Below are 27,979 nucleotides of genomic sequence, written 5' to 3' on the forward strand. Positions count from 1 at the left end.
GCTCACATCCCATCAATGAATGAAGAAAATTCTCCTGTTTGATGGCTCCCAGCAGAGGGCCTCAAAGATGCAAAATGTGGAAATGTACTCGTATATATTTTGGATGAAGGACATTGTGTTCAATAAATCACAAATCACAGTCTCAGCATCTCAATTGTAATATTACAGAAAACTCAGTGTACAAAAGACCGCATATGTATTTTATTTGTGTTGTTAAGAACAGGGAAAAGCATTTTTGATGGCAATTTCAGTGACAAAACAGATCAGACAGACTGGAGATGAAATAAGTGTGATTTCACTAACTATAGTTATGCTGTATGAGCTCTTTTTGATGTGTTTAGACAGCTTTAATCAACATGCTGTGATACACATTGGGACTTTCATCCAGCCGTTCTGGATGAGAGGTGGGAACATTAGCACTGCACCACAAGAAACTTCCATTTTGATGTGGTTAAGCATTACTTGTTAATAACATATGTATGTAATCATAGCTCACATCCTGTACAAACAGCAATTGGTGAAATTAGTATTGACAGAGTCACACCCAATTCAGGTTATTAACAGGCTCCAAGCAGATTATTATTTGGTTTTATAAAAGGTTCCCAGAAATATTTGAGCCTGCTGCCTTTCAGTTCTGTTGCAGAGCGCTCACTTGAACAGGATAATCCCCTAGAATACTTAACAGGTTTGAGCAAGGCCAGCACGTTCTCTATGGTAAGTGAGATCTGCCTGAAGGCAGCTCTGTAGCTCACTCTGCTAATAATTCAACTTCGGTGCTTATTCTGACAGGTTTTTTTGTTGTCAGCAATGGTTTGCCATTGCCTTCTGCTCTCGGGGGCAGGAAGAGGAGGCAGATCCCTCGTCTATTTCAGTTGGAATGGGAATTGAACCCGTGCGGTTAGTGGTATTCTGAAATTTCATTTACGGGCACTTCACAGGTGAAGGTTCAAACGTGTGTGAGGTGCTAGCAGATTGTAGACAGCTCCTTAAAGGAACCTTTGATCTAAAAAGACTGGATAGCAATATTTAACATATTGCTTTGTTAGTTGCATTTCTTTGCCCTTATCTTAGACTCGTGTAAATTGCATAGGAGTCTAGGAATTAAAAGATGCCAAAAAAAAATCCATCCAAGTTCACTGTATAGCACCTTGATGGTTGAGTGATAAAGCAATGATAGAATTAGAGATTGAGAGATGTACAGCACGGAAACAGCCCCTTCAGCCCAACTTGTCCATGGTGATCAGATATCCGAATTAATCTAGCCCCATTTGCCAGCATTTGGCCCATATCCCTCTAGACCCGTCCTGTTCTTGTACTCATCCAGATGCCATTAAATGTTGTAATTGTACCACCCTCCACCACCTTTCCTGGCAGCTCATTCCATACACACACTACCCTCTGTGTGAAAAAGCTGCCCCTTAAGTTGCTTTTAAATCTTTCCCCTGTCACCTTAAACCTCTGCCACCTAGTTTTGGACTCCCCTACTCTGTTGTTGACCACTCACATTAAGCACTGTCTATGAATTAACTTACAATCCAGCCAATACTGGGCACTTGTGGTACAGCGGTAGTTCCCTACCTCCTCAGTCAGCGGGTCTGGATTCAAGTCCTCCCTACTCCTGAGGTGTTTGATAGCATCTGAGCAGTTTTACTAGGAAATATTGACAATACATGCAGGCACGACTGCCCGTGTAGCAAGATCACAGATTGTTTGAAAGCACTGATAACAAAAATTGCTGGAGATCACAATGGGTCACGCAACCTCCGTGGAGATGAAACACGCCAACATTTAAGCTTGAAAACACACTATACTTATCTTTCAACGAGTCTCATATTGTTGCTGGACTCTTAACTTGGACTGGGGACTGGCACCGTACTCGAAGACTGTGTTAATGAGAGAATAGTTGGTCGTTTAACATCAATAAAGAAGAATGTAAATATATAATGATTATGTTTTAAATTTCACATACTGGATGTAGTTGTGTTTTAGTTGGTGAGAGACAGTGTGGTTTCAGATACAGTCCCACAGATTTTTGCCAAATTAAGAATATCTTGAATTTTGATAGCCTGAGTTTGAGAAAGACGCTATCTCAAAGTGCTCTTAAGCTAAGAAAGTACTTTATTTTGGAAGGGTAGGCACTGTGGTGGGAGGTCCTGCGCTAGGGGCTTTTGGATCAAACCATGATCCAGGACTTGACAGCGAAGCCAGATGCATTCACGATGTGGCCCAATAGATTGAGGATTAATTTAAACATCCTTCTAAATAAGCCAACAAAAGGCAGTATGAGCGAGTGGGATTCCTGGTCAGCTGTGAAATGGAAAGCAATTAGTGCCTCAGCAATCACTATCTGTAGCTCCAGGTTACAACATACATGTGCTGAAGAGGCAATGACCGAGTGGTATTAGCACAAGGTGAATAATCTAGAAACTTAGTGAATGTTCTAACCCTAACCCTAAATCTAAACTTGTTCTGGTCTAACGCTAAACCTGTGCGGTGGATGAGATTAATAATATCATAAATTAAGAATCTACTGATGACCATGAAACGGTTGTCCCATATGGTTCTCTACTGTCTTTTAGGGAAGGATATCTGCCATCCTTACCCAGTCTGGTCTATGTGTGACTCCTCACCCATAGCAATGTGATGGTGCTGGTCCAGCCAGTGATGCCCTCATTCCGTGAATGAATTTAAGAAAATGTAAAAATGTATGTGTCCATAGCAACGTATCGGATGGTTCCAAGTTTCTTGGCTAAGTTTGCCGGATTGCCAGTGTGGCTCAGAATAGTAACGACACTGCAGGCTTTGATCTCAGTTCTGGTGACTGTGACTTTGAAGCTACACTCCCCCTGCCCTACATGTGATGGAGATTGTGAAGTTGTGTGTCAGACCTAGCTTTGGGTCGAAAACGGAAGTAAATATCGCTGTTTGAATGCAGGTAGCAAGGTCCAACAAACGGCGATGTGAGGTAACATTCAGGTCTGAATGTCAGTGAGATTGACTGAGATGAGAGTTGACCAGGACTGAAAGTGTTCATCTTTATTTAAAGTGATGGAACCTTTTATAGTTACCCGAATTTACAAAAAAAGCAGATGGCCTTGGTTAATTATCTCTTGTTTAACAAAGGGCAGTGTCAGAGGTGCATGTCAGATGACCTGAGGCAGTACAAACATGTAGAGATGCCGGTATTGGGCTGTGGTGGACAAGATCAAAAATCAGATGACACCAGGTTATTTGAAATGACAGGCTTTTGGAGCATAGTCTCTTCATCAGATGAAGTGAGAGGGAAGCACACAGAACTCAGAACTTATGGGCAGAGAGATCAAAAGATCATACAAATGGTGTGAGTGGAGTATTGAATAATAAGCCTCTGCAGGTGAACAGAAGTGTCAGACAGTGTGAGTAAAATGTCAACAGCTGAATAAAAAGTGAAGGGATACCTATAATCCGTTTAAATGAGGCAGAGAGATAATTACAAAAAAAAAATAAAAATGATGTTGTGCTGTCGACAAGCCAAATGACTGGAACAACATAATAAGTGTAAAAGTTGCATGCCTAACCGAAGTAATAAGTAATCCAACACAGTACAAACTAATTAAGGTAGAGAGATGATAACAACTTATCAAGGTGATGGTGTCAAAACAGAACAGTGAGGAAGATTTTCTAGGGAAGGCAATGGCCTAGTGGTATTATCTCTGGCAGTTAATTCAGAGAACCAGGAAATTTTCTGGGAGCCTGGGTTTGAATCCCACCATGGCAGATGGTGGAATGTGAATTCACTTAAAAAAGTCTGGAATTAAGAGTCTAATGATGGCTATGAATCCATTGTTGATTGTTGGAAAAGCCCATCTAGTTCTCTAATGTCCTTTAGGGAAGGAAAATGCCATCCTTACCTGGTCTGGCCTACATGTGACTTCAGACCCACAGTAATGTGGCTGACTCTTAACTGTCCTCTGGGCAATAAATGCTGCCTGGCCAGTGATATCCTCATCCTGTGTACGATTATAAATAAATTTTACAGATACAGAACTGTGTAGTGAGGTCAGTTGTAACACAACACAAATCCACAATCACAGTTGAGGCTGTCTTCATGAGTATGGAGCTTGGTTTGCAGGTTCTGCTTGGTGATTCTGCGTTGTTGTGTATCTCAAAGGCTGCCTTGGAGGACGCTTACCCGAACATCGGAGGCTAAATGCCCTTGACCCGATTTGGAGGGAACATCCCTGTCTGGTGATTGTTGTGAAGTGTCCATTCATGTACAGTTGTAGTGTCTGCATGATTTTGCCAATGTACCATGCCTCAGGGCACCCTTGCCTGCAGCATATGAGATAGGCAACATTGGCCAAGTCACACAAGTATCTGCCATGAAAGTGGTGGGTGATGTTCCCATGTGTGATGGTACACTGTTCTGCATCTGTCAAATCTTCCTTACTGTCCTGTTTTGACACTATCACCTTGATAACAATTTATCATCTCTCCACCTTAGTTAGCTTATACAGTTTTGGATTACTTGTTACTTTGATTAGGCCCTCAGCATGCAACCTTGTGCCTATCATGTTATTTCAGCCATTTGGTTCGTCTCCAGCATCACCTCATTTTTAATTTTTTTGTAATTATCTCTCTGTCTCATTTGGTTGGATTATAGGTCATCCCTTCGCTTGTTATTCAGCTGTTGACACTTTACTCACACCATCTGGCACTATTGATTTCCTGCAGACACTTGTTATTTGACACTTCACTCACACCATTTGTATGATCTTTTGATCTCTCTGCCTATAAATTCTGAGTTGTCTGTGCTTCCTTCTCACTTTACCTGATGAAGAGGCTATGCTGCGAAAGCTTGTGATTTCAAATATACCTGGTGGACTATAACCTGGCGTCATCTGATTTCTGACATGATGCAAACATCGATTGCATCTGGAGGACCGTCAATTCAGTGAAAGATGCTCTTTGATCTGCCCAAACCTTGTTGGTCTTCCAGAGCAAGGAGTTGACTTCGACTGAGTGTTGTAGACTGGCATAGTCCAGGCTCCAGGACTATGTGCTGAGGGATGCACTAAAGCTCAGGGCAATTGCTGCCAAGGTGCAGTGAGGAAAGACCATGTTATGAAGTTTCTGGCTGTAAATGAGGGTCTGTTCAGTTATCTGACAGTTCCGATGCCTCAAATATGTAGAAATGTAATCTTATAGGAGTAAGGAATGCCTTTGGTTTGTTTGCTGGATAGAGCCAAGCTCCACAGTTTGCTTGTTGCTTCATATGAACAAAGAAGAACAAAGAAAATTACATCACAGGACTAGGCCCTTCGGCCCCGCAAGCTTGCAGTACTGTACCATGCTACTGTTCAGAACTGAACCGATTTAGTAATTATGTATGCATGTAAAGATTTTTTTGAAATAAGAAAGATTTTTTGAAATAAGCTGCCATGTCCTGGATATAACACTCTATGTTAAATGTCCTTGACACCTTTATCCAATCCATCCGAAGGGTCTTTTGTGAAGAATTCCTGCTTTGGTTATAATTTCACCTCTTTCCTGGCATTTGCCCATCTGAGCAGCGACACCCATTACTGATGTGGTAAGTCCTTTCCTTGGAGCGATGTGACATCCTTTGACCCTCCCCACCTCCGCGATCCAAAATGGTTACCCCAAAGCAAACAAACATTCGAACAAGGAACAAGAGTAGGCCATTCAGCCCTTTGAGCCTGCTCCAGCATTTAATTAGAGCATGGCTGAACTCAACTAAACATTTCTGCACATCCATGATAATCGTTGATCCACTTATAGTAACCAATAGTCCATTTACTGCTACTTTAAAATATCTAAAGATTCTGCAGCCTCTGTCTTTTTGGTAAAGTCTCTTGCTGCTTTTGTCGGCACAGCACCCATTATAAACAGAAAGCTTTCAGCAGACATATAGTTTCTTGCGGACACTATCTGACCCTTTGCTGTCCATGCACTGAGATTGTCCGCAATGCTACAGAGACCTGTTCAGTATGAGAGCCACACTCACTATTCTTTCATGCTTGTCCATTTATTTTGAACAGGCACGAGTAGCAACTTTCACCTCACAGGACAGGACTGTCCAATTGTTCACCATCTGTGCATTTTTCTGGTCTCTGTCCTGATCATCTTGGAAGTGTCTTTCAACTGTTTGTAATCTTTTTGAAAACCTCTACTTGTTGCAAATGGGTTTCCGGTTTGCAGTGAACAAACTTGGCTTTGAAACTTTATTACAGGGATGTCACCAACAGCACCATGCCTTATGAAATATGAGACAGTTCTCTCCTCAATTACTCATTGTTCAAGTACCTAAACAGTAACTTTATCACCTCCGCTGCCATAAAGTCTCATTAAATCAGATTTGGCCTGCCTCCAATTCAAAGTTCAAACAACAACTACATTTAAGCTCTTACCTATGTCAAACTATTGGCCGTGTCTCTTTCGCTACAAAACAGCTTCGGTTAACCTGAGACAATAATATGGTTGAGAACTTACTTCATTCATTACTGACAAAATATTAAACTTAATCGCACAAGCAAGCCTCAAGTCCCAAACTGTGCGTGTGGATATTATTGAGGATCTACATAGATGATTCATGCCACAGGCCCTAGAAGGCAGTAAAGCACTTTCCACATTAAGTAACAAAATAATTTCTTTTTGTAACACTTCCTTTATTACCAATTTCGTGATGGATGTAGCCTTATCAACTATGATTTGGGTCCACAGCTGCTTGAACAGATGCCACATAGAGATAGTTTTCTTGTAACTAATCTCCCAGGTGTAGTTAACAACAGCTCAATGTTGTATTTTCCTACATTCTGTTGTGAGGAAAATCTTGGGTGCCAAAAGTATTATGGGGAGCAAGATAATACTTTTTTGAGGACACAGTTCTGTTTGCATGACTGTTTAGTCTTTGTTAGAGATAAGATGCAATTTAACACATATAGATATTCCAACCATATGTCCTCCTCATCCATCTGCTATGGCCAAGAGAACTCCCCAAAGAAGGGAACTGCATTGACAGATAGGGGAATTCAATTCAGAGTTTAGCATGCCTGCCTTTGTTGGCCACTGCATTGAGTATAGGTGTTGGGAGGTCATGTGCGGCTGTATAGGTCATTGGTTCGGCCACTTTTGGAATACTGCATACAATTTTGGTCTCCCTGCCACAGGAAGGATGTCGTGAAACTTGAAAAAATGCAGAAAATATTTACATGGATGTTGCCAAGGTAGAAGTATTTGAGCTATAGGATGGGGATGGGGCTGGGGCTGGAGCTATTTTCTGTGGAGTGCCAGATTTTGAGGGGATGGCCTTACAGAAATTTATAAAATCATGAGGAACATGGATAGGGTAAATAGCCATAGTCTTTTCCCTAGGGTAGGGGAGTCCAAAACAAGAGGACATAGGTTCAAAAGGAGAGGGCAAAGAATTAAAAGGAACCTAAGGGGTAACTTTTTCTTGCAGCAGGTGGTGTGTGTATGAAATGAGCTGCCAGAGAAAGTGGTGGACGCTGGTACAATTACAACATTTAAAAGGCATCTGACTGGGTTTCTGAATAGGCAGGGTTCAGAGGGATATGGGCCAAATGCTGTCAAGTGGGACCAGATTAATTTAGGATATCTGGTCAGCGTGGTTGAGTTGGATTGAAGGATGTTTCCATGCTGTACAGTTCTATGACTCTAAGACTCAACAAGTAATGTCCCCAAAAACCAACTCTGATGAAGCAAAGCAATGACTGTTCATAGTAACTTTGACTGAAGAAGGGTCGCTGGACCTGAGATGTTAACCATTTCTCTCCATTGTTGCTGCCACGCGCCCTGAGTTTCTCCAGCAATTTCTGTTTTTGTTTCTGACTGCAATGTAACTGGCTTTGTGCCTGACAGATGCTGTCTTGTTAAAAATGTACAGTGTTACTTTTGTACCAATAATACAACGCACTACAATTCCACTACTTGCCAAGATACCCCCTCCCTAACTCATGCCAAAGTTAATGAAGCACCAAGCATAGAATGAGGAGAGCCACCCATCTCTCCAGTGGTCCTGACAGAAACCCAGGATAGTACATCTAAACTTTAAATAGCTCAATGTTCTGTCTTGTTTTTCTCTGTGTTGCTGGACCCAGTCCTTCTGTCTGCCAACATTGGCTATATTCCAGCCTCCCAGTGACAAATCGAAGTGGTACACAAGAAACTACTGAGCTCAAAAAAATGCCAGTCTTTGAATTAGTTTTATGGCTTTCCGGTTACTGAGGATCAGACGGCAGGCTGTAATGGCAATGTGTGTTTTAAGTAATGCTCAACAGGTTCCAATTCTGAGGAAGTGTCATCAGACCTGAAACATTAACTGATTTTTTTTTTCTCCACAGGTACTGCCAGACCTGTTGAGCTTTTCCAGCAATTTCTGTTTAGGTTCCACTGGCTCTTGATGCTGAGTCTAATGATACTGATCAACATCCCAGAACCAGTGCAATGATATGTTCACCCATGATTTCTCAAAGTTTCTCAGGGAAAGCCCTGTCATTGAAATGTAATGGACAGACTTCTGTCTACCTTAACAAAGGAAGAAATAATGTGCATTGATGTAGCACCTTTTGTAACAGCAGGGTGTCCCAAACTGCTTTACAGCCAATTTTTTTGAAGAAATGATATATTGTTACATTGTAAGAAATGCAAAGCACCATGCACAGCAAGATCCAACAAACAGTGATCGTGTAATAGTCAGCTATGCCTAATTATTGTAATGGTGGAGGATCTACATTGTGCAGGTCACCAGGGAGAAATTCCACGCTCCTCTTTGAAATAATACTGTGGAATTTCTTACATTCACCTCAAGATGGCAGCCTGTAGTATGACCTTTGAAGCATATTCGTTCAAGTCCAGATAGGCTGGAATCTTTTTTAACTGGCGCATAGGAGGTTGAGAGGTGACCTTATAGAGGTTTATAAAGTCATGATGGTGTATAGATAAGGTGACTTTTCCCTGGGGTGGGGGAATTTCAAGACTAGGGGGCATATTTTTAAAGTGAAAGGTAAAAAGATTTTAAAAAGACCAATTTTTTAAATATGGAATGAACTTCCAGAGGAAGTGATGGATGTGGGTGCAGTTACAACAATTAAAAATAACATTCGGATAAGTACATAAAGAAGAAATGTTTGGAGGGATATGGGCCAAGCGCAGGAAGGTGGGACTAGTTTAGTTTCGGAACATGGTCGGCATGGGCTGGTTGGATCAAAGGGTTTGTTTTTGTGCTGTGTGATTCTACAATGCTCTGACTCTATAAGTCTCTGAGTTCACAAATGTGTGACTTAAAGACGTAAGCGATGATGACTGTGCCCATGTCTAACAGCAAAGTAAGCTTAAGATAATAAAATGTGAGGCTGGATGAACACATCAGGCCAAGCAGCATCTCAGGAGCACAAAAGCTGACGTTTCGGGCCTAGACCCTTCATCAGAGAGGGGGATGGGGGGAGGGAACTGGAATAAATAGGGAGAGAGGGGGAGGCGGACCGAAGATGGAGAGTAAAGAAGATAGGTGGAGAGAGGATTGCAATGGGAGAGAGATTTGCTGTGTTAGTTAATAGCTTTCCTTTTAGAAACCCCAAAAACACCACAAATGGCAGGAGCTGGTGTTACTTACCACCAGAAAGGTAATGTGAATACAGTTTATACTCAGCTGACAGTAAATTAACTTTTGATGTTGCTGGTAGCATATCCATGCATCCAGTCCTTGCAGTAAAACTCCACCAGCTTCCTTATTAGTCAGGACTTTCTGAAATGCTTTAGAAATGGAATGACATGAATTGAAAGAGCAAAATAGTGGCAATCCAGCTAATGCTGGTCATAGCTGAACAGGGGAGGAGCTGAATGTGGTGAAATGCTAGATTCTTCCACGATAAATTGCTCGCCCACACCTAAAAGCACTTTTGAGAAAACACCTGATTGCTTGCAAATACATCATGCGCAAACTGCGATACTGAACCGGAAATAAGATGTTGTGTTACAAATAGTAGGCGACTGATTGGTCTGGATTTTGGAAATGGTATTAACGTGCACAATCTGAACTGAGTGTCTCCTACAATCCTGGGAAATAAAAAAAAAACTATGCATACACTTTTGCTACTGGGTTTAATTGTAGCAGTTGCAGGCTCCGCTTCTGCTGAACTCTACGAAGGGTGAGGAATTTCTCTGCGTGTGCCGTGAAATTGACGGAGGCGGTAAGATCCACCAAGTCTGACATTTAATGTTATTTATTCTTGATAGGGATAAAGTGCTTCGTCTGACTGCGGAAAATGACCTGCACCTGCAGTTTCTAAGGAACGTGTCCCACACTGGGAAGGTACTAATTCGTTTTGCTAAACTCACAGGCTGCTGCTGAACTGAGGCTAAGCGAGTAATTGTGGTGTTTCTGTGTCCACAGGCTGAGTTGTGGCACCCACATTCAATTGACCTGGTGACCACAGAGAAGGCTATGGATTTCAGGGTGGCTGCTGATTGGGTCTCGGATATCCAGGCTGAACTGGAGAAGATTGGTTTGAAATATGAGTTAGTTTCTGTTCCTGTATCAACTTGCACCAAACGTTATAATCTCCTCATTGTATGTTTTTCTATTAAAATAGAAGTTGATATTCCCTATATCTTCCTTTTCACAGGATATTAACTGAGAACTTGCAAATCTTGATTGAGAACCAGTTCGACCGAATAAGGACTCGGTCATTTAGCTATGATTACAGCAGTTATCATAACTGGGATCAGGTAAAAACTAAAACGTTTGCAATTTTTCTTTGAGGTGTGCTGTGAGAGCTTTGCCAGTGATAGGACCAGCAGGATAGGAAGAAGCTATTCAGCCTTGATATGTTTTCCCAATTCATTTTGAATTATAATTCTCTTTGGCTGCATTTGTACCGATTGCAGTTTTCAGTTTATTCAAACCTGCCCAGTTTGGCCTCATGTGCCTGCTCTAGTTGTTCAACAGATGGGTTGAAATGGGTATTAGCCAGTAGCACTGTGTTATATTAATATAGCTTTCCCTCCTGACAATTACAGCTCATGGTAAATATTTGGAACAGAAAGTTCAGACAGATGATATTGCTGAATTTCACTAGGCAGCAGATCTTTGACAGGGTCTTTCATAGTGCTCGCTAAACTTCCTTTTTATATGATGGACTCCAAAATCATTCCTACATTACTTTCTCACTAATAACATAACCACAGGAGAGACAGAAGGAGACTGGAATATATCAAGAGCTTTCCATGATCTTGCGCAGTGCAGATGTTGCAATACAGGAAATGTAGCCAACTTATATACAGAATGTTCCTATAAACACCATGTAGTAAATGACCAGTTTCATTTGTTTTACTTATTTAATGGAGAAATGTTAGCCCACAGCAATGGGAGGACTCCCCTATTGAAACATTACCTTGGCGTATCTTTACATCCAACTGTGAGGGTGAAAATGGTTCACTGAAAAGAGAACACTTCTCCCAGTAGAGCTGTCCCTCTGTGCTGCCTTGGAATGTCAACCTGAAGTAGGTAATTTCATCTACAGGTGGAAAATTTAAAGCCTCTGACTCCTATATGCAGCACACCATGGACATTAGAATCTCTGTGGTTGAATCTGACACCAAATTGGGAGGAATAGTCAATATTGACAAAGGGTAGTAACAAATCACATGATATCAACAAACTTGCAGACTGGGCAAAGAACTGGCAAATAAAACTTAACAATAAAATGTTAGGTAGTATAGGTTCGTAGAGGGGAAAAGGAGTCATGTATTACAAGTTTAGATGAGGTAAAGGAACAAAAGGATCTTGAAGTACAGGTAAGCCATTATTGAAAGTTGTGTCACAAGTTAGCAAGGCCAGGAGGAATAAATCCAATAAACCTATTGCTAGAGGAATAAAATTAGATCATAGCAAAGTTATGCTAAACCTCTATTGAATCTTGGTTAGACCACAGTTTTGTAACCAGCAATGCACACAATAGTGTGAATGGATAGAAGGACACTGGAAAAGACACAGAGAAGATTTACAAGTTTAATCCCAGAAATGTCTGCCTGTATATATGTGTATTATAAACATCTTGGAAAGGATTGATAGGCTGGGCCTCTGTTCAGTTGACATAAGAGGGCTGAGACGTATGGGTCTTTAAAATGAGAGGTTCTGATACAGTTGCTGCAGACAGAATGTTTCCTGTTGTGGGAAAGAGCACTATTAGAGGTTATCAATGTACAATCATCACTATAGAATTCAGGAAAACATTTTACCCAAAGAGTCATGAGAATGTGGAACTATATACAACTGGGGGTGGTTGAAGTGAATAATATAGATGCATTTAAGGGTAAGCTAGACAAGCTCTTGAAGGAGAACATGTTATGGACTAAACCAAACTCCGTCAAAATATTCAGAAGATAGTCCAAACTCTAAATTTTTTCCTATTTTAAGAGTTAGCGTAAGGGGTTGCATTCCAGGTGCAATTCAATTGGTCAAACTATCGCATTTAAAGCAAAACTCACTTTATTCATCCCCTGCAGTTAAAATGCAACAAAAGAAAGAGGGAGTTGGAATAAACTAACTCTACTGGAAAATTTAATAGAATACTAGATACAAAAATTTGGGCGGCACAGTGGCTCAGTGGTTAGCACTGCAGCCTCACAGTGCCAGGGGCCTGGATTCGATTCCAGCCTCGGGTGACCGTCTGTGTGGAGTTTGCACATTCTCCCCGTGTCTGCGTGGGTTTCCTCCCACAGTCCAAAGATGTGCAGGCTAGGTGGATCGGCCATGCTAAATTGCCTGTAGTGTTCAGGGGTGTGTGGGTTATAGGGGACAGGTTGGGATGGGATGCTTCAAGGGGCGGTGTGGACTTGTGCCAAAGGGCCTGTTTCCACACTGTAGGGAATCTAATCTAATCTAACGATTACTAATTAACTGCTCCAAAATAGGAACGTCCCATAAATACACTTGGCAAAAGGCAAATTCAGAAAATCGATGGTCTCACAAGTGACTCCAGCAGCCCAAGAGAGGAAAAAAGCCTGAAGAGAAAATTCTGAGAGAATTCTGTTTTTGTGCTGTACATCCAATATAATCTTATGAATACGTAAAACACCAGAGACCAAAGAAAGGAGTTTTCTGGGAGCATGTTGGCTTGGAGGAAATTTTAATAGTTGGATAATTGTGTGAAATAAGTACAGGTACTTTATAAACAAAATATTTTCCTCTAACAAAAAAATATCTTTGTAACGCAATAATGAAAAGTGTTCCAGAGTGTCTCAAATTTGATAATCATTTGCAGATTGAATCCTGGACTGCTACCATTGCCAAAGAAAATCCAAACTTAATTTCTCGGCTTGTAATTGGGCAGAGCTATGAGGGACGAAATATCTATCTCCTCCAGGTAAGATTATGTTTCATTATTGGTGCGGCAGCCTGTGAAGTCTCCACCTGAGCCTGCTGATGTGTTGTGTAGCGAAAGCTTGATCGAGTTTAGGGTTGATTGATATCTGCCAATACATCGTTAAAGGTTGGCAAGAGAACAGGTTCTCCGAAACCCGCCATCTTCATGGACTGCGGGACCCATGCCAGGGAATGGATCTCCCCAGCATTTTGCCAGTGGTTTGTGAAAGAGGTTCGTAGCACAAACTAAACTTTGCCACTTGTTGGATTTATTTACACAGAGATTGCATGCACCTTCTTCTCAATGTTCAATAAAAATGGTTTATACATTCTACAGGCTGTTAGAACATATGGAACAAGATCTCCTCTGAACTCTATTGTCAATGAGATGGATTTCCTGGTTATTCCTGTTGTAAATGTAGATGGTTATGTATACTCTTGGACTGAGGTAAGGATCAGACGCATTGCGTGGGATATAATAGAGATAATATTTTCATCTATCTGGGATTGCCTTTTCTCTTGTTTCCTTTCTATTAATCCAGTTACAGCCCAAGGATTTTCTTGAAATTGTCTGTTCTCTGCTGCAGTGTTTTTTATGAAGTCCACCGAGGATTGATTCTTGATCAGTCCCAATTTCTAATTTCTAATTTCTAATTTCTGACCCTCAGTCAGCAACATCACCTGAGAGAATTACACATGGATAAAGAGATGACAAAGTGTGGGGCTGGATGAACACAGCAGGCCAAGCAGCATCTTAGGAGCACAAAAGCTAATGTTTCGGGCCGAGATCCTTCATCAGAAAAGGGGGATGGGGAGAGGGTTCTGAAATAAATAGGGAGAGAGGGGAGGCAGATCGAAGATGGATAGAAGAGAAGATAGGTGGAGAGGAGACAGACAGGTTAAAGGGGTGGGGATGGAGAGTGTAGGTAGGGAGGGGATAGGTCAGTCCAGGGAGGACACATAGGTCGAGGGGGCGGGATGAGGTTAGAAGGTAGGAAATGGAGGTGTGGGTTGAGGTGGGAGGCGGGGTTAGGTGAGAGGAAGAACAGGTTAGGGAGGCGGGGACGAGCTGGGCTGGTTTTGGGATACAGTGGGGGGAGGAGAGACTTTGAAGCTGTGAAATTCACATTGATACCTTGGGCTGCAGGGTTCCCAGCGGAATATGAGGTGCTGTTCCTGCAACCTTTGGGTAGCATCGTTGTGGCACTACAGGAGGCCCAGGATGGGCATGTCATCAAAGGAATGGGAGGGGGACTTGAAATGGTTGACTTGGTCCAGGAACTACGTCCGTGACATCACCACGCCCTCCACCTCCTCCCAGCACCATGGACGTCCAGTCCCTATACACGTGCATTACCAATGCAGATGGCCAAAAGGCTCTCTGCTTCTTCCTGTCCCACAGGCCCGACCAGTCTCCCTACACCAACGCCCTCATCCGCCTAGCTGAACTCATCCTCCCCCTCAACAACTGCTCTTTCAATTCCTCCCACTTGCTACAGACAAAGGGGGTGGCCATGGGTACCCGCATGGGCCCAAGCTATGCCTGCCTCTTTGTAGGTTACGTGGAACAATCCCTCTTCCGTACCTACACTGGCCCTAAACCCCACCTGTTCCTCCACTACATTGTGACTGTATCGGCTCCACCTCGTGCTCCCAAGAGGAGCTCGAACAATTCATCCACTTCACCAACACCTTCCTCCCCAACCTCAAGTTCACCTGGATTATCTCCAACACATCCCTCACCTTCCTGGACCTCTCTGTCTCCATCTCAGGCAACCACCTAGAAACCAATATCCATTTCAAGCCCACCAACTCCCACAGCTATCTCAAATACACCTCCTCCCATGCACTTTCCTGAAAAAATTCCATCCCCTCTTCCCAATTCCTTCAACTCCGCATCTGCTCCCAGGATGAGGCATTCCACTCCTGTGCATCTCAGATGTCCTCGTTTTTCAAGATCCACAACTTCCCCCACCCCCTCAGTGGTCGAGAACGTCCTCGACCATGTCTCCCGCATTTCTCACAACTCATCCCTCACACCCAGTCCCCTCAATAACCGCCAAAAGAGAATCCTCCTCATCCTCACATACCACCCCACCAAACTCCTGATACAACACATCATCCTCCAACACTTCCGCCACCTACAATCCGACCCCACCACCCAAGACATTTTTCCATCCCCACCCTTGTCTGCCTTCTGGAGGGACCATTCTCTCCGTGATTCCTTTGTCTGCTCCACACTTCCCTCCAACCCCACCACACCCAGCACCTTCCCCTGCAACCACAGGAAGTGCTACAGTTGCCCCCACACCACCTCCCTCACCCCCATCCCAGGCCCCAAGATGAATTTCCATGTCAAGCAGATGTTCACCTGCACATCTGCCAATGTGGTATACTGCATCCACTGTACCCGTTGTGGCTTCCTCTATACTGGGGACAACAAACAGAGGCTTGGGGACCGCTTTGCAGAACACCTACGCTCGGTTTGCAATAAACAACTACACTTCCCAGTCGCGAACCATTTCAAGTCCCCCTCCCATTCCTTGGATGACATGCCCTCTTCTTACCTCAAGCCGCGCCTCCATTTCCTACCTTCTAACCTCATCCTGTCCCCTTGACCTGCCTGTCCTCCCCGTGCTGACGTATCCCTTCCCTACCTTCCCACCTACACTCATCACTACAGACTCAATCCCCGCCCCTTTAACTTAACTGTCTCCTCTCCACCTACCTTCTTCTGTATCAATCTTCGATCCGCCTCCCCCTCCATCCCTATTTATTTCAGAACCCACTCCCTATTCCCGCTTTTCTGATGAAGGATCTAGGCCCGAAACATTAGCTTTTGTGCTCGTAAGATGCTGCTTGGCCTGCTGTGTTCATCCAGCTTCACACTTTGTTATCTCGAATTCTCCAGCATCCGCAGTTCCCATTATCTCTGACACACGAATAAAGACTCAGTTTCTCTCCCTTGGCCATTGTCTGAGAGTGAATGACACTCTTGTAGTTTTGGTTTGTATCAGTCCCTGAGCTGACCTTCCAACCCCATTTCTCCCCATTAAACAATGCTGACTTGGGCCTGCATAATGTTCCCTGATCTCTTCTTAAGTTGCAGAAGCATTTATGGTCACCAAATAATTCAATGACTTTGTCTAAAGTCATCTATTTTTGTACATATACAGCACAAAAGAAGGCCGTTCAGCCCCAATGAAACATAGAAGTATAGAAAATAGGAGCAAGAGTCAGCCATCTGCCCTTTGAGCCTTCTCAGCCATTGATTATGACCATAGCTGATCAGTCCACTCAATACCCTGTTCCTCCTTTTCCCCAAATACTTTGTCTTTAGCCCCAAGTTCAATATCCAACTCATTCTTGAAATCATTCAGTATTGTTGTATAGGTGAGACTTAAACCCATTTTGTCACCCCATAGCCTTGTCATTTTCATTCATGCAACTACACTTTGCTAGGATGGCCCAACCTTAATACTAATATACTTCACAGGAGTTTTGTCAGGGAAGATTTTGGCCCCAAATCTCTCAAGAAGCTAATAAGACAAGTAACAAAAAAATGGTCAAGGAGGGAAGTTTTAATATCTTGAAGGAAGAATGCATGGTAAAGAGAATGGATAGTCTAAAGAAAGAAAGAAATTCCAGAGTTTGTCACACATTTATCGTGCGATGGGATGGCAAATGGTGCCAATTAACATGCCAAAAAGGCAAAAGGATATTTTCCTCACCATAGATACTGCACTGGATTAAGATCTTATTACACCATTTGCTGTATGAAGATGTGTCTATTGATAACAAGCAGGTGACGGTGTTATCTATCTATGCACCTGCTCGCTGTTTCTATCAATAGGATCGACTTTGGAGGAAGACCAGATCCAAGAATTTTAACTCTGACTGTGTAGGAACTGATCCAAACAGAAACTTCAATGCTGAATGGTGTAGTAAGTTCCCGTATTTTAAGATACTGTTTAATGGAGTGTGATGGTATGCTCTCAAATTTGGAGAGAAACAGTTTTGTGCTTACCTAAACTTGTGAGACTTCTTGTTGAAGAATTAAAATGACTTATACATCGCCTCCCATTCCCACTGCATTAGTGCCAAAGGGCACATTGAAATGCTGAATGTGGCCTGGAATTGATCCCAAGTCTCTAGCTATCCAAACTATACCTCATGCAATGTGCTTTGAAAGAACTGAAGTATAGCTAGAGCCTAAAGAACTTGATGAAGACTCTGTCTCTCTCCATCTGGAAAATTATGAGCCCAGCTCAACACTGTTCTGGGCCCATTCTTCATGTGGTGGGGCCTGAGAACTACAAGTTAAAGGAAGTGAGCGGGCTGGGTACCCACAACATACCCATGTTCCCCAGCATCTTGACACAAACATCAAGTGAGAATGCCTGAGGTGGTGGCTAGGAGGTCATCATACATGTGGGTGGATGACATGGCTGTTTATTGATGATTCACTACTTGGGGAAGAGGTAGATAATGATAAAAGTAGAAGATTACAATTGTAACTGTCTCGTATCTGTTTAACCTACAGCTAGCGGATCCTCAAGGAACCCATGTTCTTCAATCTACTGCGGACCATATGCAGAATCTGAAAAGGAGGTCAAGGCAGTTGCAGACTTCATCCGTAACCACAGTTCAGTCATCAAGGCTTATCTCACAATTCATTCATATGCACAGAAATGTTTGTTCCCATACTCCTACACTTACTCATTGGCATTTAACGATAATGAACTGGTAGGTAATTGCATCTCAGAAAAGAACTCATAATTTATTAAAGCAATTTCATTGATTATTACACTAAGGGGATTGATATAGTGGCAATGACATCAGACTGGTAGTGCAGAACTTTAGGTTAATGTTCTAGGGTCATCAGGTTGAATCCCACAGAGGCAGGTGGTAATGCTTGGATTCAACAAAGTCTGGAATAACAGTTGGTAGGCTTACCAAATTGATTCCTTGGAATAGCAGGACTGACGTATGAAGGGAATCTGAGTCAGTTACAATTGTATTCACTGGAATTTAGAAGATTGAGCAGGAGTCTTGTAGAAACCTATAAAATTCTAAACAGGTCGAGACTGGTTGGATGCAAGAAGGATGTTCTCAATGGTGGGAGAATCCAGAATCAGGGGTTCGTAGTTTGAGGAAAAGGGCTAAACTTTTTAGGTTGAGGAAAAGTTTCTTCCCCTAGAGAATGGTGAACCTGTGGAATTTTCACCCCACCTGCCGAAAGCGTGTTTTCAACAAGGACTTTGTTATCACTCTTGTAGCTCAAAGGGTCAAGGGATATGGGGGAGGATAGGATTACGGTATTGAGCTCGATAATCAGCAATGATCATAATGGATGGCAGCATACACCTCGGACTGAACAGCTTACTCCTGCTCCTGTCTCCTGTGTTTCAATGTTGGCTCCTTGGTCCTCATGTCACAACTGTGTAGTTTGGATAGACCTTGATGCATCCTATTACAATGTTGTAGCCACCGCTTCATTTATTATCTGTCATTCACTGGAAATTACTGTTTTTGTGCATGGCACAGAATCATCGGCACAGAAGGAGGACATTCAGCCTATCATAACTTGTGCTTGCTGTCAGAGTTGCAAATTATACTCTCTTTCCCTGTTCTCTACCCTTGAGCTGTGCATGGTTTTCCCTCTGAGGTATATATTCAAAATGCTTTTCAAAGTATTCTCCTAAATTGGCTTTCACCACCCCTTTAAGAGCACGAGCAGGTCAATTGCCCTGTTGAAGCTGTTCCACCTTTGCTTAGGAAATCAATTATTGGCTGAACCTCCATCTCAATGCCACATTCCTGCTTTCTCTCCATTTCCCTCGATGCTTTTAAAATATGTCAAGCTTTTTACTCAGTGACCTGGCTTCCACAACATTCTGTGATCATGAATTTCTCAGTTCAATACCCTTTTAGTGAAGAAATGTGAACCTACTCCACGAAGGCCAGTATGCTGTCACCAAGTCACCCTTTAGTTGCATGTGCATAGTACATGACACTGACTCAGCTAGTTCAGAGCCAGCTCCTAGAGTGAGCAGAACCTCTGCCACTCCTGCTAATATCTGTCAGCCAGGGCTCCCTGATTGGGACTGCTAACCCAGTCATTCTATATAGCCCACTTGGCAGACCTTGTTACAAAATGTGTCCTTAGCTTTTTGTAAAAATGGCATTGTAACTAGCTACCTACAAAGAACTCTTCACTTCCTTCTATTTCTTGCCTATTTTCTTTTCAGTGTGAACAGTTTTGTTTTATTTCACCTGTTCCAATCAAAATCACTCCTAATTTTAAATACTATTGTCTTAAATTTCTAAACTGTGTGCCCTAAGGAAAATAATCCCAGTTTCTCCAAACTTTCCACAGAACTGAATTTCCTCATTTTTAAAAAGAAGTCATTTACAGGATGAGGGAGTAGCTGGCCAGACCAGCATTTAACGCCCTTCCCTAATTGCCCACAGAGCAGTAACGAGTCAACCACATTGCTGTGGGTCTGGAGTCACATGCAGACCAGACCAGTTAAGGATGGTAGTTTCCTTCCCCAAGAGCATTAGTGAGCTAAATGAGTTTGACCTGAGAATCGACAATGGATTCATAGTCATCTTAATGCTGTTACTTTCAGATATTTTCTGAATTCAAATTCCACCATCTGCCATGGCAGGATTTGAGCCTGGGTCCCCAGAACATTATCGCCATGTCTGGACCTCTAGTCCAGTAATAACAACACTTGACCATCACCTACACTAGCTTGGTAAAATTCAGGTGAATTTCTTCTCTGCCCCCTGTCTAAAGCTTCACTATTGCAATTTTTCCTCACTATTTGTAAAACCTAAGATCCTGAATGCCTTGAACATTATTTTTTAAAGCAGCTTGTCCTGCAGCCTTCACAATTTGTGTACAAATTGTGCAGCCCCATGTGCAACTTAAGAAAGACCTAGGTATGCACGGTTGAAGAGGCGGGAAGGAGCGTTATGAATTCCAAACAGTAAGTTAGCTTGGCTTAATCAGCCCAGTTCTGTCTCTTTGGTTGAATAATTTTATAAAATCCGAAAGAACTGCGGATGCTATAAATCAGGAACAAAAACAAAGTGACATTTCGGGTCCGGTTCTGAGGAAGGGCCAAAGGACGTGAAACGTTAACTCTGTTTTCTCCTTCACAGATGCTGCCAGACTTGCTGAGCTTTTCCAGCAACTTCTGTTTTTGTTGTTGAACAATTTTATGTTGGCTTTCCTTATTTTTCCTTTGGAAAGGTATCACTTCACACTTTGCTACGTTAAATTTAATCTACCACATGCCAATGCGTCAGCGCTGAATTATACAAAGACTACGTTCCAGTGTACATAAATGTGGAGCTGGCAAAGTACAGTAGGTCAGACAGTGGCTAAAGAGCAGGAAAGTCAATGTTTCAGACCCAATCCCCTCCCTAGTCCTGATGGAGGCTTTTGGTCCAAAATGTTGGCTTCTCTGCTCCTCTGCTGTCTGAACTGCTGTGCTTTTCCAGCTCCACATTGATTGGCTCTAGCTTCCAGCATCTGCGGTCCTTACTGTCTTCATATCTTCAACTCACAGTTACTGTGGAGAAACAGAAAAGTGTACATGATGATATTGTAAAATTGATTAGCTCCAGATTTGTGGGTTTTGGATGGGTGGCGGGTTAGGCTTTCTGTCAGGACAGTTATCACTTCCGGTCCCTCTACTATAGGAAATCTGTTATTAAACTTGAAAAGGTGCAGAAAAAAAATTACAAGGATGTTGCCAGGGTTGGAGATCTTGTGTTATTAATGAGCGGCTGAATAGGCTGGAGCTATTTTCCCTGGAGTGCCTGAGTTTGAGGGATGGCCTTATTGAGGTTTATAAATTCATGAGGGGCATGATTATGGTGAATAGCCAAGGTCTTTTTCGCAGGGTAGGGGAGTCCAAAGCTAGAGGCACAGGTTTAAGGTGAGAAGGGAAAGTTTTAAAAGGGATCTGAAGACAACTTGTTCACACAGAGCGTGGTGTGTGTATGGAATGGGCTGCCAGAAGAAGTGATGGAGGCTGGTACAATTACAATATTTAAAAGGCACCTGGATGGGTACATGAATGGGAAGGGTTTAGAGGGATATGGGCCAGATGCTGGCAAATGGGACTAGATTTATGTAGGATATCTGATCAGCATGGCTGAGTTGGACCAAAGGGTCTGTTTCTGTGCTTTACATTTCTATGACATTATCTCACTTAATGTTTGGACAGTTTGAGGGTGAATGAGTGAGTTGGTTGCAATTTGAAGCAGGGGCTTTCTATGCAGAGTCTTGCATTGTGATATTTGTTATATTTAATAATCAGGTTTGATACTTCATGTTTCTATTTTCAGGCTAACCTCGCTCAGAATGCAGTCCAGGCTTTGAAAAGCCTTTATGGAACTGAGTATACCTTTGGCTCTGGATCTAGTTCGATGTGTGAGCGCCTTGTTTTTTTTAATGATTCATGATGCTTAACAATGAATATTGACATTGCACTTTTTTTTGTGGCCTCCATTTCCAAGCCTACGCTAAGTATTAGTGCTGTAACAGTGCTGTACTGTATTGGAGTGCCTTTCTATTGAGTTTGACATAACCACTGAGAATATAGCAGCAGGCAGTAACTAGTGGGGTGCCACCAGCTGGAACCCCAACTGCTCACACAATATATTTTAACAATTTGGACGAGGGAACAAAGTTTTGGACTTTGTTTCCGAGGAAGGATGCTCTTGCTCTCGAAGGGGTGCAGTGAAGCCCGATTCCGGGGATGGTGGGTCTGACACATGAGCCCAGGTTGACTGGGTTGGGATTGTTTTCACTGGAGCTCAGATGGATGAGGGGGGATCTCGTGAAGACTTAACGAAATTCTAACAGGACTAGACAGGGTAGATGCAGGGAGGATGTTCCTGATGTTGGGTGTGCCCAGATCCAGGGGTCACATTGTGAGGATTCGGGGTAGGCAATTTAGGACAGAGAGGAGGAGACATTTCTTCACCCAAACAGTGGTGAGCCTGTGGAATTAATTAACACCGGAAGTAGTTGATGCCAAAACATTGAATATATTCAAGAGGCGACTAGGTATAGCACTTGGGGAGAATGGGATCAAAGGTTTTGGGGAGAAAGCAGGATTTGGCTATTGAGTTAGATGATCAACCATGACTGTGAAGAATGGCGGAGCAGGCTTGAAGGGCCAAATGGCATCCCCTTGCTCCTATCTTCTATGTTCTATGTTATGTTACTTAAATTAAGTATATGTTTAGTAGAGCAACAAATGCAGCACAGCAATCAGGAATTTCAGTTTAAAGAGCAGTGTAGAAGTAAACATAAAAACATAGGAGCATAGAAACATAGAAGGGATGAGCAGGAGGAAGCCATTCGGCCCATCAAGCCTGCTCCACCATTTAAGTGAGAAAATGCTCTTGCAATATCTCTGTGTTAAAAGTTGTAGCGTTTTGGCTAATGAAGCATGCATGGAGTGGAGAGGGGATAGAGTAGAACCCTAATCCCAGTACCCACCAATCACTGGAAGATCTGTCTTGTCAGGCCAATTAATTTTGAGAGATCTCATTGTGTTGCCAGTAGAACACAATGAATTTGTAGCTTCTCCTCTTGTGAACCTGCATGCTGCTGTTCTTTCTGCAGTGTGAGTGGCATCATTCATTAGTGCAATGAATAAGGAACAGTCTCTTGGCCAGTTCAAATGCCTGTGACTTGCTGTCTTTGAAATAGACTCAAAAGGCCCAAAAGTAAAGGTTTTTATCTTAAAAAGAGGATGGGAATTGAAGTACGGGTTACAGTACTATCACACAAGTAGCACCTTCCTTGTTTGACGTTGACAGTGGTCTGTTTGCCCACTCTCAGCAATGGCACATGCCATGGAAAGAACCTGCAAAACTAGAAAGAAAGAAAATTTACAAATTACGTTGGAATTTAGGCCCGAGGGAGAGGATTTTCAGGGAGGGAGTGTCAGGAACAGGCTGCCAGAGGTAAAGGTGGAGGTGATTACGATTTTGTCATTTAGGAAATATTTAGACAGGTACATGGACTGGAGAGGTATGGAGGGTTATGGGCCAAACTCCGGCAAATGCGGCTAGATTAATTGTGAAAACTGGGTAGCATGGGCAAGCGGGGCCAAAAGGCCTGTTTCCATGCTGTCGACCTTAATGACTCTGGCTCTGAAAAGGGGAACATAGACTCCGAACCTGAGGCATTTCCAACAGGGGGTCGCAGGCCTCCTTGCACATTGGAAAGGAGTCACTTTAAGACCTTTGGATAGGCCCCTTTATAAGATCGTTACCCTGACATCTTAAAACCTCTCAGTGCACACAGCTGCACCTGAAAATCCAGACACATGTGCCCTTGTTTTGGAGCCGAACATGGAACAACAGAATAACTTGTAAGCACCACACAAACGTGGTTCAGAAAACAACACAATAAGAAACAGCTGAGTAACACTACACATCACTTGTGTACCAGAATGGTGTTTTTCTCCTTTTAGAGCACTGTGTTTTGTTGCTCACCCTTTGCTTTCAACTAGGCTGGGGCTAGGAGCTAGGTTTGACTTTAGCCTGGGTATCATCGCATGTGTCCTCTGAGGCCATGAGAGTGCAAGCATCACAGTGACTTCTGCACTGTGGCATTCTGATGTACTGCTGCCACTTGGCAGGGTGGCTACTGCCATTATCAGGAGGGGAGGCTTCAGATACTGACAGTCACTGCCAACATGAGGAACGCTCATTCTGACTCACTGTAGACAGTCTGAATCCCTCCTTGGTCTCTGGTTTACCTGCTATCCTGCACTGGCAGTGCTTGGCATGGGGTCAAGCGCCTGTACGTCAAAAATTATACCCAGGAACCCTTCATTGAGAGGCTGATGTGGCTCCATATAAGAAACCAATGCCTTAGTGGAGGCTGCCACATGTAGCAGAGCAAGGGAGATTGCAATACTCCTAGAAACATTGAAATCAGGAGCAAGAGTGGACCATTCAGCCCTTCGAGCCCCTGCTCCACCATTCAGTATAATTGTGGATGATTATCAGCTCAGTCCCCAGTTCCCACTTTCTCCCCATACCCTTTGATCCCTTTTAGTTCTGAGAATGATATCTAACTCCTCCTCCTTGGAAACTTTCAGTATTTTGGCCTCAATCTCTCCCTGTGACAGATTTCCACAGACCAGTCACTCTCTGGGTGAAGATGGCATGGCCAGGTGGATGCCTCCATTGTCCATTCCAACAGGAGCTCTCTGTTTGGGAGCTTTGCTCAATCTCCAACCACTTCCCATTGGATCATCAAGGTTTGCTACCTGTCGGATGACTCTGGAGGCTCATTATCAGTCTGGGCTCAGCACCATCCTGCTCTCCCACATTCCTCCTGGAATGTCACCCCCTCTGAACCCTGACTCTATTGTTCAGGGCTCTGCTGATTTCATAAATTGACAGTGCAGAAAAGGCCCTTTGACCCATCGAGCCTGCACTGACATAATGACCAATAAAGGGGCGCTAATCCCAATTCCCTGCACTTGTCCCATATCCTTGAATGTTAGGATATTTCAAGTGCTCATCCAAATTTTTTTTAAAGGCAGTGCACTCCAGATTCCCACCACCCACTGAGTGAATCTCCTGCACCTTACCTAAAACTATCCCCCCTTGTGGTTGACCCCTCAATGAAGTGGAACAGCTGCTCTCTGTCCACCCTATCTACATCCCTCATATTCTTATATACCTCCGTCATGCCCCCCCTCAGGCCTCAACTCTTGAGAAAATCAATTCAAGTCTATCCAGCCCAGGCTGTATCTAACCAAGGTTCTAGGCCCGAAACGTCAGCTTTTGTGCTCCTGGGATGCTGCTTGGCCTGCTGTGTTCATCCAGCCTCACATTTTATTATCTTGGAATCTCCAGCATCTGCAGTTCCCATTATCTCCGATTATTAAGGTGAACACTGAGTGTATTTAAGACACACCCTCCCCAGAGGCAGGGGGAACTCTTTTTGAGTACAGGTGGAGTGAGGAAACCTGGGTGGCTACAGCTGGAGAACCTGAGTAGGTTTTCAAGTTCCAAACCTAACTTGAGCAGCACAGCTTTTATATTTTAAATGGGATAGTAAGACCTGCCGGTGCTGGAGTCGGAGATAACACAGTGTGGAGCTGGAGGAACACAGCAGGCCAGGCAGCATCAGAAAAGCAGGAATGTTGATGTTTTGGGGCGGGACTCTTCTGAGGAAGGGTCACCGGACCTGAAATGTTAACTCTGTTTTTTCCTTCACAGATGCTGCAAGATCTGCTGAACTTTTCCAGCAACTTTGTTTTTGTTCCACACTGTGTTAACTTTGATATTTTAACGCTTCCTCCCTCCCCCTTGAAATCCATGGCTAAACGTGAAGTCTGCAGCTTGATTCAATTCAATGCTTCACAAGAACACGAACATAGATCTGAGAGGAAAGATAAATGGTGCTTTCAATCTTTGTGGAATGTCTAAAACCCACTAAAGGCACCTGTACATGCCACCAACAGCTTCTCAAGGGCAACTAGGGATGGGCAAGAAATGCCCACATTCCTCAAAAATGAATTAAAAGAAAAACGTAACATTGAGTAGTATAGCACTCAACAGCCCCTGTGTGATATCCAAAGTCCTGTCCAATGGGTATCGAGGATTGGGGTAGATAACCTGGTCTCTATGTGACACATCCTTTAATAAAAATCGCTTCACTGACTTTTCAAAAATTTTTTTTTACACTAGATCTCGCTTCTGGTGGTTCGGATGACTGGGCCTATGACCTTGGTATCAAGTATTCGTTCACCTTTGAACTCCGTGATACAGGCAAATATGGTTTCCTGTTGCCTGAAACTCAGATCAGGCCAACCTGTGAAGAAACCATGTTGGCTATCAACTACATCGCCACTTATGTTCTCAACCATCTGTACTAATGCGTGGACTGAATGATGTCTCTTGGCTCACTTTTTAAAGCTTAGAGCTGAAATCCTTGCAGGTGGAAGCATTCAAGATATTTTTGTTAAAAAGTTAATAGCGCACAGAATGCAAATGAAAGGTAGAGCAGGAACATTCTGAATAGGATGATTGACAGTGCGAGTGTGGGCAACATTCCTAGTGACTGGGGAGTTCAAAACCAGGGGTCACAGTTGAAGGATGCAGATGGGGGACTTATAACAAGAACCATGGGGCCAGTATCTTAGATTCCCAATTGTGCAAATGCCCATGAGGATTTTCTATCCTGCTGTGCCTCAGGATCGCATAACACAGGTAAAATGAAAGAGAGAAAGTTCCTCAATACAAACCAATGGTGCCAGACTTGAACTAAAATATGGGTTAAAGATTTGAGAGTGCGTCAAATCCTAGGACTGCACCAGCATGACATTTTTGAGATGCAGTAAACACAAGTTAGGAGCAGGAGTAGGCCATTCAGCCCCCTCAAGTCTGCTCTGCCATTCAATAAGATCAGCCGTGATTGGGCAGTCACAACCCCAGGTTCACTCTCACCTCAAATACCCTTTGACCCCCTTGTTTGTCAGTAAGTGCAGCTCAATGAATGCAGGCCCCTGCATGTTACTGAGGAGAGAATAGGAGCAGGAGTAGGCCGTTTGGCTGTTCGAGGCCTGCTCTGCCATTCAATGTGATGGTGGCTGCCCTGATTTTAACCTCAATGCCTATCTCCGATAATCCTTTACTCCTTTAGTAATCAAGAATCTTCTGCCTTAACTAAAATAATTAAGGCCTGCCCTGCCATTCAGTATGATCATGGCTGATCATCAAGGCCCTGTTCCTGCTTTCACCTCCATACCCTTTGATCCCTTTAACCTTAAGAACTAGATCTAACTCCTTATTGAAAGCATTCAGGGTTTTAGCCTCAACCACTTTGTGTGGCAGAGAATTCCACAGGCTCACCACTCTCTGGGTGAAGACATTACTCCTCATCTTATTCTTAAATGGCCAATCCCATATACTTAAACTCTGACCCCTTGGTTCTGCATTCTGTAGTTAATGGGAACATCTTCCTGCACTTACCCTGCCTAGTCTTGTTGGAATTTTATACCTTTCCATGAGATTTTCTCTCATTTTCCTGCCTTCCACTGAAAGTAGTCCTCCCCTGATCCAGTCTGCCATCAGGGCCATGCACCCTGCTATGGTCCTCTGCCTGCCTTTTTTCTAAATATCCAAAATATATTTTGCAAAGGAATAACTTATTGCTCCCTGGTTGGTTCACCTATCAGTGTCCTGATTGGCTATCCCAATGCAAAGCTCCAAACGGCTAATACAAGACTTCTTCAAAATTCAGGAACAGGAACAGAAGTTGCTAGAAAAGCTCAGCAGGTCTGGCAACATCTGCGAAGAAAAAAGTCAGGGTTAACTTTTCAGACGTGATGACCTTTCCTGTTCTGAGGAAGGGTCACCAGAGCCGAAACGTTAACTCTGATTTTTTTCTTCACAGATGCTGCCAGACCTGCTGAGCCTTTCCAGCAACTTCTGTTTCTGCTCCTGATTTACAGCACCCGCAGTTCTTTCGGTTTTTATTTTCTTCAAAATTCACTTGTGGGACACGGGCGTCGCTGGCTCGGTCAGCATTTA

The 27,979-nt window shown here is 43.2% G+C and overlaps 2 protein-coding genes across 3 annotated transcripts in view; one reads left to right on the forward strand and one right to left on the reverse strand.

Annotated features, from left to right (window-relative positions):
* The window catches only part of LOC125457652 (carboxypeptidase B-like), a 66,450-nt gene that overhangs the window by 6,303 nt on the left and 32,168 nt on the right, over window positions 1–27,979 (reverse strand). The gene's annotated exons all lie outside the window — the stretch shown is intronic.
* LOC125457651 (carboxypeptidase B-like) lies at window positions 602–27,703 on the forward strand. Of its 2 annotated transcripts, none has more exons than XM_048542182.2 (11): window positions 602–714; window positions 10,258–10,333; window positions 10,415–10,539; window positions 10,647–10,749; window positions 13,287–13,388; window positions 13,515–13,619; window positions 13,725–13,835; window positions 17,241–17,331; window positions 17,931–18,133; window positions 21,755–21,839; window positions 26,135–27,703. In XM_048542182.2, exons 3-11 carry the CDS (start codon window positions 10,466–10,468, stop codon window positions 26,320–26,322), a joined length of 1,062 nt encoding a protein of 353 aa, XP_048398139.1. In that variant the 5' UTR covers window positions 602–714; window positions 10,258–10,333; window positions 10,415–10,465; the 3' UTR covers window positions 26,323–27,703. The 2 variants fall into 2 exon arrangements, with proteins under 2 accessions (XP_048398139.1, XP_048398138.1); XM_048542181.1 differs by lacking the exon at window positions 602–714 and adding an exon at window positions 9,932–10,169.

The sequence above is a fragment of the Stegostoma tigrinum genome, chromosome 14 (assembly GCF_030684315.1).
Source record: "Stegostoma tigrinum isolate sSteTig4 chromosome 14, sSteTig4.hap1, whole genome shotgun sequence".
NCBI lineage: Eukaryota > Metazoa > Chordata > Chondrichthyes > Orectolobiformes > Stegostomatidae > Stegostoma > Stegostoma tigrinum.